This window comes from Neophocaena asiaeorientalis, unplaced genomic scaffold, assembly GCF_003031525.2.
Source record: "Neophocaena asiaeorientalis asiaeorientalis breed wild unplaced genomic scaffold, Neophocaena_asiaeorientalis_V1.1 scaffold915, whole genome shotgun sequence".
NCBI lineage: Eukaryota > Metazoa > Chordata > Mammalia > Artiodactyla > Phocoenidae > Neophocaena > Neophocaena asiaeorientalis.
Genome location: NW_020172448.1, coordinates 998,637 through 1,015,180, shown reverse-complemented (window position 1 = coordinate 1,015,180; position 16,544 = coordinate 998,637). Strand labels below are relative to the sequence as shown.

General features: G+C 32.8%; 1 protein-coding gene across 2 annotated transcripts in view; it reads right to left on the bottom strand.

The window, feature by feature from the left end:
* The window catches only part of USP25 (ubiquitin specific peptidase 25), a 114,768-nt gene that overhangs the window by 38,208 nt on the left and 60,016 nt on the right, over nucleotides 1-16,544 (bottom strand). For both annotated transcript variants that reach the window (XM_024737342.1, XM_024737343.1), the window contains 7 exons: nucleotides 13,104-13,231; nucleotides 12,661-12,756; nucleotides 11,319-11,480; nucleotides 10,473-10,699; nucleotides 7,392-7,462; nucleotides 6,085-6,313; nucleotides 4,452-4,652 (listed from right to left, as the gene is read on the bottom strand). In XM_024737342.1, the coding sequence (XP_024593110.1) occupies nucleotides 4,452-4,652; nucleotides 6,085-6,313; nucleotides 7,392-7,462; nucleotides 10,473-10,699; nucleotides 11,319-11,480; nucleotides 12,661-12,756; nucleotides 13,104-13,231 (1,114 nt within the window). The remainder of the gene's footprint in view (nucleotides 1-4,451; nucleotides 4,653-6,084; nucleotides 6,314-7,391; nucleotides 7,463-10,472; nucleotides 10,700-11,318; nucleotides 11,481-12,660; nucleotides 12,757-13,103; nucleotides 13,232-16,544) is intronic.

The window sequence follows — 16,544 nt, the reverse complement described above, 5'->3', positions numbered from 1 at the left end:
ATAAAATCCAACATTCTGAGAGTACTCAGAACTTGCTCCTTTAGTCCACCTCCATGTTGAAGTAAGGGGTTGGGAGGACCTTGGGGGTGTTCTATGCCTGTTTCCTGGTTATGGTCTCTAGCATTTTAAGAGTCAACTTGACAAGCAATTGACTTTCTGTTAAAGCATAAGGATCTGCTCTCTAATCAACTATTTAAAAAAAGAACAACAACTCATATCTTTCAGAAGTATTTCATACCTTAACTTACTAATGAGTCATACTTATTACATGAACATTTAGAACAATATTTAAAGAGTACTGCATCAAAGAATAGCTGTCCATTTTTCTTACAGAAATGTATTTAAAATCAATGATTCCCCAAAAACAGCCTATAAAGAGCCATGCTAAGCTGGCTGCATAGAATCATCACAGAAACAATTTTAAGACTTCAGATTCCTAGGTGGCACCACAAACAGAATTCTCAGCAATGTGGGGAGTAGAGGCTGAGGAACCAAAGTTAAACCTAAAAATTATCCAGGATAGAGCTATATCTGCACAACATACTTTTAGCCTTCTTCCCTAATGTATAGTTATTTGGGCTATCCTTTTTTTTTTACATATACATCTTTACTGGAGTATAACTGCTTTACAATGTTGTGTTAGTTTCTGCTGTACAACAAAGTGAATCAGCTATATGCATACATATATCCCCATATTCCCTCCCTCTTAAGCCTCCCTCCCAATCCCACACCTCTAGGTGGTCACAAAGCACCAAGCTGATCTCCCAGTGCTATGCAGCAGCTTCCCACTAGCTATCTATTTTACACTGGCTATCCTTTTTAAATGGTTGCATTCCCATACACTGAGGATCACCCCTAGGAAACTCATTATTGCAATTTCCATAGGGAATGAAATCAAATCAGAAAATATTCAAGGGGCATCAACCATTTGTCATTTATTATGCTAGATTCTGGAGATTTAAATAAGAACATCACCTGGTCCCTGTTTTAAAGGAACTTGAAAATATTGAGGATATTGTTCATTCTACCAGGTCTGACTCTCAGGAACCAGCTGTACTTTCCTGGAATATCAGCTTATTTTTGACAAAAATGAGGTCATTTTTTGGTTTCAGCTCCTTTCTTTTTGTTTTTAAAATCCGAGTATGTTATATATATTGTAAGGACTTCAAATAGTTTTTGAGTAAGATATGGGTAACACAAGCAAAACAGGCAAAGCTCTCTCTCCTTCAGAATAATTTGTTTTATATATACAACCTAGAGCCATGCTGCTTAACCACAGGTACACCTCAGAATTATCTGAACATCTTTTTAAAAATATATATTCTGGACCCTTCCTCCACTGATTCTGAGCCCAGTAAATCATAGGCGGTATGTCCTGTTTATACTCAGAAAAAGTCCCCCAGGTAATTCTGATGTATCGATATATACCGTGGTAAAGAACCGTTGGCTAAATCTCTAAACATAAGTGTTAAGGTAAGTTTTCTTTTGCAGTAGGTAGGTTAGGGAGGTAGTGTGAGATGGACTAAAGAATACTTTTCTATCATTTATTATTTAGTTTCAGTAAGACAATGAATCGTGTGGGAGAAGTGATGCCTATGGATTTCTTCGTCACCTGTTAAAGAAGAGGAACAAATACTCATTTAATTAATACTATATAAATTAATATTCTTATTTGGAATATCACCCTTAAGAAATTGGATTTTAATGGTTCTTAGGTTACAGCTTTACTGAAAAGATTTGCAGGGAGATAAAAAAAATCACTCTGATGGATTTTATAAACAGGATTTCCTTGTATTACTTCCACTAGTCACTCATAATCCTAGTGCACACCTGAGAGATTTAAACACAGGTTCTCTTTGACAGTCTGAAAGTATTATACCAAATTAAACAAATTACTTTGAAAACTGTGAGGAGAAACAGGAAAAAGATGGCATAGGCATTAAAGTAAAATTTCTCTACTTATGATAGGATGTTAAGTGATTCCAATGAACACTATAATAGATTCCCTTATTCAACTGTGGTATGTTAAATTCTCCTGTAACAGAAGATGGATTTCTTAATATGATATGTAAGATAATACAGTAATAGAAACCAATCTTTTAAACAATAATCTCACCCCCAAATTTATAGATTTAGAACATTCTATTTCTACTAACTCAAAATGCATATTTCTAGCAATCCTATACAGGACACAATGTTTTCTACTGAGGCAGTATTGTCACTGCTTTCTGAAAACCCAGTCTGGAAGATAACTATCATAGTAATTACATATGAATTGACCTTTCCATCTCTTTATTTTTTAGTTATTCTGGCTCCTTTCAGAAATACATCTGTATTTCTCTTCAAGTTTTTTTTTTTTTTTAATACTAAAGAGGGACATGAACATATATGCCCAATACCTACTGCTGAATTTTTTAAAACTTACAAAACACCATATAAAGTGTACAATAGGAAGTATTGATCAGGATAAAAAGGGTGTGGAGCATACACACATGTGGCCTTTTCATAGCGAGGGAATATAAGATGACAAATGTAAATGATGGGGAAAAGTTGGCTAGTCCTGTCAGACAGGAATATTAGTGGGGAATATGTATTAGTCTGATTTAGTAAAAATAAAATGTGTTAAGTCTGTAAATTTAGATAGTCTTGTGAGAAACAGAAAAGATGGAAAAGAGTATAGAATTTAATATTTTGATGTTACAAAATATAACTGAGCCAAGAATAATAGGGTTGGAGCTTAACCAATGACTGGAGCACTCACCTTCATCTGAGTGCTTAGGTGCCACTATCACGCCAATTGTGCAGCCCTGTCCTCCCACTAATAAGATAAGAAGAGCCATGTGCAACTGGAGCACTTAAAAATTAAGCAAAGAATAACAGAGAAGCTCCATCTTGGGGCAAGTTCTAGGGAGTAATTTGGAAAGGATATGTACAGACGACAAGGGATGAAATCACAAAGAGATGGAACTGACTCAAAAATGAAAGGAACTGTAACATAGTTACTACACTGTGATTTGAACTCAGAAACCTCTTGATATCTACTGAGCTATTTTACTTCCTACTAATATGGACAAAGTTACTATAATGAAACTGCATTGTTGTGAACTATAGAGTTTCACCTGTTCTAAACAGTGGCCCTTGATGTACAGGAAGAAAGTACAGTCCTCGTCTGGTAGAGCTCACCAGAGACTACAATGGTGGTATCCAGATATACTGTACTGCATTTCTGTATCAATATGTTGGTATCTTTGTTGGTATAATACCATTATCTTGGTCTTTTAAAAATTCTGAATCGATGTCACTTAAAATCAAGATCAAGGACTCAACTATTCAATTCATATGAGAACAAGTTCCAAGTCTGGAAAGATCTGTGCATGCCTACATCAGTCAGCATACCATATTGTGGTATTACAAATCTCTCATTGAAAGAATAATTCCTTCTAAAGTTCAGATGATAATGCTGAAAACTACCTAGGTAAAGCTACATGGGAATCTGTCTATAAAAGATGAAATTAAACAAACACCTAAAATGCTTTCTTAAAAAATAAAAACAAAACACACAGATCTTACAAAAAAAAGGGTGATTCAAAATGATCCACTCAGAGTTATTTAAAAAAAAAAAAAAGAGAAAGAGACAAATGGGGTTAAGGAAGTTATCTATTTAATTTATCTCTTCTCATTTCCCCAACCACTAAACAGAAAGAGGACCTTTCCTACAGTACAAAATGTTATCCTAAAATATTTTGACAACTTAGTGATGAGATTAATCTTAAAAAAAATCATTAGACATTGTATTTTCAGCTTTGCTAGAAGATACTTTTGTACAGTGTTATTCTTAATATTTTATTGATTTTATCACCTAATAATTGTAGAATGTTTAATATTTATATTTTTATACACTTATCTTCTCATTTGTTTTACAGATCTATACAGATTTTTGCTTGGAATATATTAAATATTTAGTTCCTGCTAATTTTGTTTTTAACTTTAAGAATTCTGAAAACAAATCAAATAAATACTCTATATGAATTAATACTATTTACCCGTAGTGTTATTTTGCTCAAATATGAAATTATTAGAGTTCATTCCTTTGATAGCTTTAGTGAATTGGCTTGGGTTACCTGCAGTTTCACAGTTTTTCTAAGCATCTTGCCAAAAAAAGTCAATCAAAGTAGGCAGAATAGGTAGAGGGAGAGTTAGCAGAATCATCTAACTTGAAAACGATATATATGTACATACAGTGTTATCTGGCAAAGGAGTAAACTAAATTGTTGCCTTTTATTATCTCTGAGTGATGGAATTTCAGACGATTTTTACTGGAGTCTTCATATTTTAGGATAACTAACGTTTTATGTTGTTTTTGCTTTTTCAATGAGCATATCTTATTTTTATAATAAAATATCAATAATAAACATGATATTGATAATAAAATGCAATAAAAGCAGACTAACCTGTTGTCACAGAAGACTCTGACTCTCTCAATTTCTGAGATGCTAAAAGTTTTTCCTGCAAAGCTTTCTGGGCAAGTTGTGCATCCCATTCTTCTAGCTCTTTCTCAAATCGCTGGTTGTCTTCCTCAACAAAATCTCTTAAGTCTGGTGGTAGTGTTTCTATTCCAACAAGGGCCTGCCCAGTTTCTTTATTAAATTCCTCTGCAAATCATATTTCAAAAACTATTATAAAATTAAGGATTAAAGGAAAAATGCAAAGCTCAAAATAGAAGGTGTTTCAAATGTATTTAAAGTACAAATTATTACCACTTGGCGAATCAGTATTACCTATATATTAAAAGAAAACTCAAACAAATGCTCAGAAAAACAATGATGCAAATATTTGATAATCCATTATAGGTAATGTTCTCAGCTTTTACTTTTAGGCTGAAGAGTAAAAAAATGGAACAAGACATAAGGCCAAAATTGTTTGCTACTTTTCAAACACTGACATAGTGCTACTTTTTCTATTATAAAATACCAGATGTTTGATTATTCACGAAGTAAAACCACAAAATGAGAAGAAATAACTCATAACCTCGAAAGCTCAAAATAGAACTAAAATTCTTTTTCATCTGAAGCAGTTAAGTATAGTAATATACTTATATGCAATTTGAAAACTAATCAATCAATATAGCAAGATTTCTTTCAACATCACATAAGTAGTACTTAAAAGCGTTACTCAACCTCTACCACACACACACAAAATAAATTTTAGCTTTCAGTCATAAATGAACTGCCTAACTAGTTTTGCTAAATGGTTAAATACAAAAGGAAAGTTTAGTCTTATCAGTCTCAACAAACCTTTATTAAGTGCTTTTTATATGCAAAGCCTATATTAGAATATGAGAAATAAAAAGATTAAGACACAGTATGAAATGCTCCCTGGCTTTGAGCAGACCAGAGTGAAGTGCAAAAGACAAGTCAACATACAATTCCAACACATAATAAGTGCCCAATAGAGGTATGCTATGAGAACACAAGGAGGGATACTTTGTGGCAGGTCAAGGAAAACTTGGCAGAGCAGATGACATCTGAATTGAACCCTGAGAGATGAGAAAGAATTAGGCAAAAGAGGAAAGAAATAAGATCATTACTGGCAAAAGATAAAAACAGAAAACATAAGAACATATAGATATAAATGTGTGAAATGATTTGGTGTGAGCCAAAGAAGTTCAAATATTAGTAAAGTACATAAAGTTTGAAATGAATAATGGTTATAAATGAAGCTGGAGGGACAATCAGAGGCCAGAAAATGGAGGCTTTTTATGTTAGGTTAAGGAGCTTGAATATGAGTCAATGTGTGACACAGTCATTAAAGGGATTTTAACAAGGAGAAAAAAGTCCGATTTACATTTTATAATAGTTACTAAATAGCTAACTTTGAATACAAAATATATTCCAGTTTTCAGCCCTGGTCACATTACTTTTCAATTCCAGTTTTCTCACCTACAATAACCCAGCAGCATTTCCTAATCATATTCATCACACTCTTTAGTAAACTACACTTAACTAATCACACCAGAGACCAGAGTCACATAAAAGGGTTACTTATTTAAAAATATATACCACCCTATATATTTCATATTCTTACCTTGTATTAAGAATTGTGGCTTATCATTTATGTACATTAAACAGTATGCACTGGCATTTCTATAACCACCAAAAGAGTCCCTCACTAGCTCTTCCCATGATGATTTTGTTACAGCAATATCATTGTACTTCATCCACCTGTTTTCACGATGATCAAAAATGTATGCCCAGTAGTGCCCGGCATTAGCTTGGCCTTCATGAACTAAAACAGCATGTAAGCGATAAGGAACCTAAATATGAAAAAGAAGAGTTAAACTGTAGTTATGTAGTCTATTACACCACATCCCATGAAACCCACAAACCATCTGACTGGAGGATCCCATAGGAGCATATGTTTTTTAACAAGAGTAAATTGGCTGGAATTAAAGTTTTGAAAAAATTAAACTATGAAATAAAAGAAGGCAGGGGGCGGAGAGGATAAGCAAACTAAAGACATGTAAAGCAGACAGGTATGTAAATAAGATGATTTTCAAAACTTTGGAAGTATATCTGTTGATCTATTTACTTCTTTCGAATAAAGAACTTATGATGAACACTTTTATATACAGCACATGATTTGTTTAAATATTCACAGTTATAAATTGATGGATGAGTTCAGCAAAATGGCTTATATAATAAGCCATTATATGAGCCTCAGAAGTTAAAATGTAACTGAGCCCTTTACCTTCTCCCATAATCTTTTATTTATTTAGTTGTTTGTTTATTTATTTATTTTTCGCTGCGCGGGGTCTTTGTTGCTGCACGCGGGCTTTCTCTAGTTGTGGTGAGTGGGGGACTACTCTTCATGGTGGTGCGCGGGCTTCTCATTGCGGTGGCTTCTCTTGTTGCAGAGCACGGGTTCTAGGTGCGCGGGCTTCAGTAGTTGTGGCTCACGTACTCTAGAGCGCAGGCTCAGTAGTTGTGGTGCACGGGCTTAGTTGCTCCACAGCATGTAGGATCTTCCCGGCCCAGGGCTTGAACCCGTGTCCCCTGCATTGGCAGGTGGATTCATAACCACTGCACCACCAGGGAAGCCCCACTCCCATAATCTTAATATCGTTAAACAACCATGTAATTTTCCCATAGAATTTTTTTTTTAATGCTAAGGCCTTTTAGAAATTTTTGATAAATTTTATTATAAAAGAATAAAAAGGTAGGCTAATAAATACAGTATGAGAATACAACTGAATGAGGAAAATATTAATATAAAAATCTTAAAGTTCAACAATTTTATAACAAAAAGTATGAGAATTATGATAAATAACATAAAGATAAATTAAAATATGTAAATAATTTTGATAATGCTTACTAGCTCAAAATTCAACTTACTTGTATCATAGATTTGTCAGAGTACATTAGTTCAATTGTGCGATGGATTCTAGATATGCTTTCCTGCAAATCTAAGGATAGAAGATGCCATTTAATGATTAACATCAAGTATGTTTCTACTGAGACTTATAAGGTAGGGAATAAGGGTTTTCCTACCAATATGTTAGAGGAATAAGAAAAAGTTTCTAAAACTGTTCTAAAACTTACTATTCAGAATTTGCATAAAATGAAATTTAGTTCTTTATAAAAGATATAGCACAAACGAAAAATGAAAACAAATATGGTTTATTTTAAAAATGTGCAGAGCCAATAAAACTGAACTTCGTTCAAATTTATAAAGGAAGTTTCCAATGAAAATTAAAACTAACCCCCCCTACGTATTTGTATAAAATAGGAAAAACTTTATTTTTTTCCTGTAGTTTATTCTTTTATTGCCCTAAATCAAGAATAAAGTTCTCTTTATCTTGATGAAGTTCCCCCTGTGTCAAAATATGTAACTTTGGAGCCAGAGGAAATTAGGGCACATAAGTGGAAAAGGGGAGCTATAACCTATACGAAAACCTTTAGAGTGAAATAAAATAACTTCACCACACATCACACACACACACATACATATATGTATATGTACAGAAGTAACTGGATAAAAATCCACTTTAATCACCAACTGAAATAAAGTTATGAGACTCCCATTACTCATTATTTCTACTTCCAGTAGAAATCTATCCTACAAAATTATTTAGAGGTAGGGATGTTTCACAGTTATATTGCCTATAATTGTTTTTTAAAAAGTGGAGACAACCTAAATATTTGTCAATAGGGAAATGGTTAAATTATAGTATAACCACACTATACTATGAAGCTGTTAAACAGAATCAGGAAAAAAACACCAAAGACTACCAAAGAAAATTAGGAACTTTAGACTAGGGAAAGGCCTTTTACAGCTTGTGAGAAAATCCAGTAACCATAAATGAAAAGACTCCCTCCCCCCAATTTAAGAAAATCTGTTATTATAGAAAGAAAACAAAAGCCAACATAAAGAAAATCAAATGACAAACTGGAAAAATATTATCTGCAGCATACACTACAGGCAACAGGTTAATACCCATAACATTAAAGTTTCTATTAAGCAATAAGAGAAAGACAAATAGTTCAATATAAAAAATGGGCAAAGGTCACCAATTTAGAGAAAAATAGAATTTCACTCATAATTAATGAAATGCAAATCAAGACACTGAAATACCATTTTCATTTCAACTATCAGACTACCACAAATTAAAAAGTGCCCAGAGCTAGGGAGAGTACTGGGAAACAGGTTCTCTCACACAAAATTATTGGGAATGTAAACTGCCTCATTGTTTTGGGAGGGAAATTTTAAAATAGTCAAAATGTTAAGTATATACACTTTGGATCAGAAATGGCATTTTTAATATACTCAACTCACAAAGTATGCTAATATGTATGCGGAAGGCCAGCTTTATTGGTAATTAGTAACAACATAGAAATTGAATAAATTATATCATATTCATATACTGGAATACTATGTAACAGTTTAAAAAATAATGCTAACAGCAAATATCATCAGGGATAAAAGAGAGAAAACAAATATTCCAAGGAAAATCTTTAATACTTGATGCATAGTATTATAGGTCCAAAACCTTACGACATGTCTCTCAAGTTCCTCTAACTTAAAATGGCCAGAAGTGGACTCATCATATTCCTACTTCCTCCCCCAAGGTGAGGGCCTGCTCCCCACCAGTTTGCTCATTTCCAAAGTGCATTCCATCTATGTAGTCATACATATCACTATGAACAACTAAGGGAATCATCCTTGATCCTCCCCCCCGCCTTCCCTCTTGTCAATGACCCACATCAAAGAATATACCGAAGTCATTTCTTTCCTCCCTCAATGCTACGACCTTGGTGTCAAAAAAGTTCTTAGCTTTCAGTCTTCTGAATGTAATCTTATGAAAACAAACACAATCTGCCAAGTCCACTAGAAAATTATCCAACACCTAGCACAGTATTCAGGAAAAACTATGTGCTTAATTAATGTTTACTAATGATTTCAAATACAAAAAATTTCCTTATATATGAAAAATACTAAGGAAAATCTTTAGTTACTAACGCTGTTAGTTACCACCACACCCTATTTACTCCCTATTAAATACAGACTGCTCTTTATTTCCATATTGTCTATAAAGCATCTAGTTGGGCATTTAAAATCTAACAAGTGATATTGTTTAGTACAAGTCCAACCTTTTGGTATAAAAAGAGTAACTCCTAGATGTTTTTTTCATAGATCAATAAAATTAGGATAAAATTAGGGAGCAATAATAGGTTATTATATTTTGACATGCAAAAAAAATTATGATAAAACTACCATAAAATATTAATATCACTTCATTTTAAGAAAAAGGAGATTTTAACAACAGTAAAGTAGGATAAAAGTAAAGGAGATAATTTCAGAATAAAGGAGAGTTCCTTCCAAGCATGGACAGATGGCAACTTAACACTAACACACACACACACACCCCACAGAGCACTGTCCTTACTTTTCTGATTTTACTACATGCCAGTTAAAACTCGTTATAGACTGGCACTGAGCTAATAGATCATATTTGGAAATCTACTAGAGAAGACTGAATATTAAAATTCACATTTCTAATTCTTCAACCTAAAGAAAATATTGTATCATTTGAACTCACTGCACAAATATCAAGGGAGGTACATAACTGATTAAGTACAAAATCTGATGCTGTGTGATGTTTCACCAATGGAGTACCTGTGAATACCAGTTTGATATAAATTTAGAGCCCTAAACCAGAAAATCAGACCATCTGTTAGGTCATTAATTAGCTAAGTAATACAGGGGAAATCTTTTGGTCTCTCTAAACCTGATATTAAGATCATAAAAAAGGAAGCCAAACTAGTTTATCTTATAGAAAACACTTTGTAGGGGAAAAAAACCTTTAATAGTATTTACACATGAAACCCATAATCCATAGGTGACTTCCCTTCTCAATTCTAACATTAATCATGTCCATCTGAGGTAGAGTAGCTCTGCTATGAGAAACTTCTTACCTCTGGTGTCATTTTCTATTTCTGTCCTCCAGCGATGTAAACAGCTTTCTAGCACAGAGAGTTCCTCTTCTGTTATGTGCCTTGGTGCTGGATGCATGGGCAAATCTGGAGGTATCCGAGACTGAGTGAATGGTTTGTGTATTACTGATCTCGACGAAATGGCAACTATTGATGCGGGTGATGTGCTTGGCAGTTCTGAAGAAGGAGCTCCCTGCTGGTCTGTTGTGCTGTATTTTTAAAGTACAGAATATTCATTATTAAACTTTTCAAGTTGAAGCCCTGGACAATGATTATGTGCCAAACAAACAGCATTAAATTGGCTTATAATTTCAAAAAGAAAAAGTTTTCTTAAAAAAAAAACCCAGAAATATGTGGATTAATCTAATAACCTAATGAGATTCTTAATATATGGAACTACATTACTATAAAATTGGGGCTTTATAGTAGAAATGGCTTAATCATATTTATTTATACAAATCTTACATATACCAGAATTATAAAACCTTCCCTTGCTAATACTTAGCAGCTCACATTACAGAAAATTTTCTAATTTAACAGTAGTATTTTCATGGATGAAAGGATGATACATATAACATACAACCTGAAGTATAATTCTGAATGGAAAAAAGTATGATGAAAATTTCAATCCACAACCATAAAATCCATTGAAACAATGAAATAAGAAAGCCCCCAGAAGCATACAACCTTCTAAGTGAATGTCACCTTTTTAGAGTTCACTAAAATAAATCACAACGTGCATTTTATAAAACCGTCTTTAAAGGCATCAATTATGTTATTACGTAATACAGTAACACAGCTGTCTCTTCTATCAAGAAAACTTTTTACCTTGGTAATGTCTGTGATGGTACAGAACCACTAGATGGGGAACTAGCATCAATATCATCAACAGGAGAAGTGCAAACAGGTTTACTTGAGGCAAATTCCAACGCATACTGCAGAACATCCACCAAGGGGAATCGTTTGGGACCCGAACCATAGCTTAAATACCTATTAACCATAAAATGTATGAATGCTTTCATTTGTGTATAAAGCACATTTGTTTTTTTTTTCAATAATTGTTATAAAACATAATAAAAACACTTCAATAAATATTCCTCAACAATGAAATTAATTTTGCTTTCAAATGAAGATGGTGAAACTAAATATACACTCAAGAAATAAATTAAATGTTCTCCAAAGGAACACAAAACCAAAGCTGATTAAGACTGAATGTGTATATACACTGTTATAAATTTTAGATGCTGCTCTAAGTTGTAACCCAATAGTAAAATGAAAACTGACATTTCCATCTCCTGAGACTTTTATTTTTAGACCTGTTATCTGGTCTCAAGATGGTGACTAATATTATCCTCCCACCGTTTATGTCGGATTATTTTTCAATATGATTACTGATACCTTTTAAGAATTAAAACTATTGAAAAATAACATTATTTTGTATAGAAAGTTTTAGGCTATAACTTTCAAATTAATACTAAAACAAGGGAATACAGATTAGATCAGAGGTTGCAAACTGGGATCTTTCAGACCACATTTCAGCCTGTAGACTTTTGTCTGAACTACAGAATATTTCATACTCTAGATTCTGGTTTCTTCTGGAAACAATGCGAAGCTACAGACAAATAGGAAGATGATGTTCACGCGTGGCACCGCCTACTAGTGCGGATAGCAGCCACCCTCTCTCCACAGGGATGTGCTCTCTGACTCCCTTTGCCCACCAGCTCACGCTTGACTTGCTTCGCTTCTTTATAAAGCCTCCATGAGCCTCTCGTAGGCATCTGAGTTTGTATCTTCTGTGTTAAGGAGAAACACTCAGTTACCGTTAGTTTTAAGGGGAATCTCAAGAGTAATATTTAGTCTCAGACAAGAAGAAATCTCAATCATAGATTAGTTTAACTTTACATCTATTTTTAGTACCATGCGTATTACCTCTTTATGGTAGGAATATTTAATTTTAAACAATAAAATCATCTTCTAATGCCAACTATGAATTATTTTAGTCTCTAACGAAACTCAAGCCTAAACTATTCAAGCAAAATATCAATCCAGAATGATTATTTACTCCTAGAATCACAAATCATTCAAAGCAAATTTTAAATTAAAGCTCTAGACAGTCACTAAAAATATGACTTCCTATAGTTAGCTCATAATTTCACTAAAGTTTCAATACCTTTCAAGTCTCTGTTGTAATACTGTGAGGTAATCTTTTAGTCTCTTGATCTCTTCCCTCTTAATTCTTGTTATTTCTCTGTTTCTATGCATGTATCTATCAGGAAAAAGAAATACAGCAATTATCAGTATTTGCAAATACAGAACTAGACACAATATTAAGTCTAGCCATCACCACAGAAGATCAACTCATCCAAAATTTTATAATAAAACATCGTACAGACAATACAAATTAGTATTTTTCCTTATAACATTATTCCCAGTAACTATTCTTTTCTAAATAAAAAGAGAACTCCATTTTCCTTGACAAATAGTATTAGATACATTACACAAAAAGTAAAAATTATTTTAAGGAAATTAAGCAAAATTTTCTCTAAGCACAATAACTCTTAACTGGATACTGAACTGTTTCAAAACTAAGTCATGCTGTATACCAAACCATACCTGTCCAGATATAAAACTTGAGGAAATTCCAATTTGTTGTGAATTTTTTCTGGTCTTCCCAATGCCTGATTAAATTCAAATCTTGACAATTCAAACGTTAACACAGGTGGTAGTTCAGTAAACCAATGCTGAAAGAAAACAGTAACAAAACCCCTTAATATCACCTGTTTTCTCCATTGCCATTTTAGGCACAGGATGTTAGTTAGCAGTGGCATCTTTATATGCAGCATAATAATACCAACATGACAAACAACTGATTGGGCATGCAATTTAGTTAAAACTCAACTTCCTCCTAAAAGCTTTTCACACCTTTTGAAAATTCCAATGGGGTAACAGGAAACCAGGAAAGAGAAAAATCTTCTGATGACTCTCCTTCTTCAATGATTAATTCTTTACATTAGAATTTCTAACCCAAAGAGAAAGACACTGAATAAAAGTATGGCTTAGTATCTCAAGTTTTCTGGCTTCTTCAATATTATGTCACAATTACTACCAGGAATGTCACATATACTTAATACAATCAACCACACGGTCAAAAACCTGTGACAAAGTAACATGTGAGAGGTAGTACACTAAAGAAAAAAAATATTTTATAGCATAAATGATCACAATTCTCATGCTAAAACTAGAAACTGATACTTTCCTGTTTTAAATTTAATGTTCCCACTGGAATTTTGACAAATTTGAGAAAAAGATCTATCACTAGGAAAACAGACTTTATACTGATGATAACTACATTTAATATTTTAAAAAATGACTAGTGCTTAAAGAATTGAATGCCTCACTGCTATGAGGCACTTCCTCCACACACTTTGGCAACTGTTCAGTTAAGCGTGAAATGCAACAAAACTTCAAAATTATTTCAATAAACAGATTCAAGCTTTACATAAACCTTATTCATTTAAAGAAAGAAAAAGGAAAAAACTTGTGAATTAACAAATAGAGAAGTATAAAATAATGTAACAAGTATTTCTGAAGTGCTTATTTTAAGCCATGCAGTATACTTCTGTAAAAAGAAATTGTTGCATACTATATTGTGTATGGTATTTTCAAGTGCCACAAAATGTCACCACATAAATGTCAATAAGCTAAGAGTATGCTAATTTAAATTCAAACGTTCAAGAAAAAAAAAGCAGAAGCTGCACATGTGGCAAACTGAATATGATCTTGAAAGCTGCTACTTTTCTGTAAATAAAATCAATAAAAATAAATGGTTATTAAAAACTATTTCTCCCTCCCAAAATGCTAATGATTACCTGAATTGAGATTTCCTGAGTTGGATTTGGTTTACCTTTTACTAAAAGTTGAAGTTTAAGGAATTTGCTTTATGGATATTACCTGAAACTGACTAGGGAAAGTTATGGAAGATCTAATATTAGAAACAACTCTTAAGTTTTAAAATTTCTTGAGCAAAGTTTGCTTATTTGCTTTGTTCTCCCATGGCACTGGAAAGAATTTTTTTTAGTTAGCTTTAATCCACACCTAAAATTACTATGAAGAATTAAAATATACCCCACACATATCACAAGGAAAACGTCTGATGCCTTAGGATGATATTCTCTATTCCATTTTACAACAATCAAACAAGTAGATTTCAAGTACTATTACCTTCATTTTTTTGCAATGCTTTAAATGTTACTATTTAAAATTAAATCTAAGTATTAACTTTAAATAGTTAACATACTTTAATTCACGGGAACCTACAATGGCCAGCAGAAATGAAATGATCCAAATTGGCGGTATGCTTCTCTGTAAACCATAAATAGTCCAGGAAATAGGTTCCATATCTTATGAAAGAATGTTCATAATATATTATGTAATATGTCTCTGTATGGATTTGTTTCCTCCAACAGCAGTGACAGTTTTTTCCTACTACAGGAGTGGAAGGATTTCACTTTTTCATTATCATGCTGATCAGGACGAGAGATAGCCACACCATTCCCTAAATTCATTTACAAAAATACTATGGGTATGTCTAGCTCTGTGATTTTTAGATCATAAGTACAGCAGTACATAAGTAGAATTTCAAATAATATAAACCAATGAGACTTTTTTCTTTCAAAATATTTTTCCATTCAGTAAAACTCTATACTTTATCCCTAATCTAACTGGTATGCCATGCTGTGAGACACAGGTCATTAAAGGTAAAAATGATGCTTATATCCTCCATATCTCAAAACACATACCATTATATGATTACTATTATTATTACTACATTATAAAATGAACTGACAGGGGTAATAGATTTCTGCAGTTAATGAAAAAAGAACTTAGATAATCAGCAATGCCAACAGCAGTACTCCTGAATTTACTGTAAATATAAATCTGACCTGTTAAAATATTTTCTAGAGAGAATGTGGCCATTTTTATGAGTAAATAGCTGATTTTTCTATTAATATGTTTTAACTACCTTGCTTTTGGAAGATTACATGAATATTGGGGGGTGGGGGGGAGGAACAAGAAAAAACAGACCTATCATTGGAAATTCCCCACAGAACACCAAACAAAGCTAGGATATAAACTAAGCACGAGAAGAGAAAATCCAATTCAAAAATTAGTTTCAGTCATTTAATTGCCTTCACTCCTTTGCCCTATATATTTCCTATATAATATCTCCATACATCTAATATAGTACACATAGGTATTATTTCTATAACTTAGCTTTTTAATTAAAGCTCTGTAAAATTTCTCTCAGCACTTTGATTATAACTTGGTACAACTTTGTGAAGGGAAATTTGGCAGTACTAACATTTTTAAATGAGTATGCCCTGTGACCTAAAGATTCCACTTCTAACTATCTTTCATTCCTAAGTGCTCAAGGGTATTTACAGGAAGACATTCTTTGAAATAATTCTTTGTCCAACTACTGTCTCACAGAAGAATTACAACAATTTAATTTTATAAATACGGGCTACAATGATACTATGCAGGTTCTAAATAGAATGATGTAAAGCTATATACTGACATGGAAGGATGCTCACAATATACTGCTAAGTAAAAAAATGCAAGTCTCAGGACAGTATGAACAGACAAATACAATATTTATATGTGCATATAAATCGTCTAAAAGGATGTACATCATACTATTGGTAGTGAATACCGATACCAGAAGTGAGGTGTTTACTCTTTGAAATTCTTTCTCTCCAACAGGCAATCAAAAAATAGCTCCAGGTTTCTTGGAGAGTATAACTCATTTACAATTGGCACACCATTTAATTAAAATTTATGATTTAGAAAAATATCTTACATATAATCATTTTTAATTTATTCAGTTGCCTCTTGGTAGTCATTACAGAAATGTAAACTCTTACAGCCCACTGGATGTTTTAACATAAGCAATTCTGGAGACTAGAGATCTTCTTATATTAGTTGGCCCCAGCTATTTCAGAAAAAAAAAAAAAAAAAAAAAGTTTTTTTTATAAAAAAAAAAAAAAAAAATTT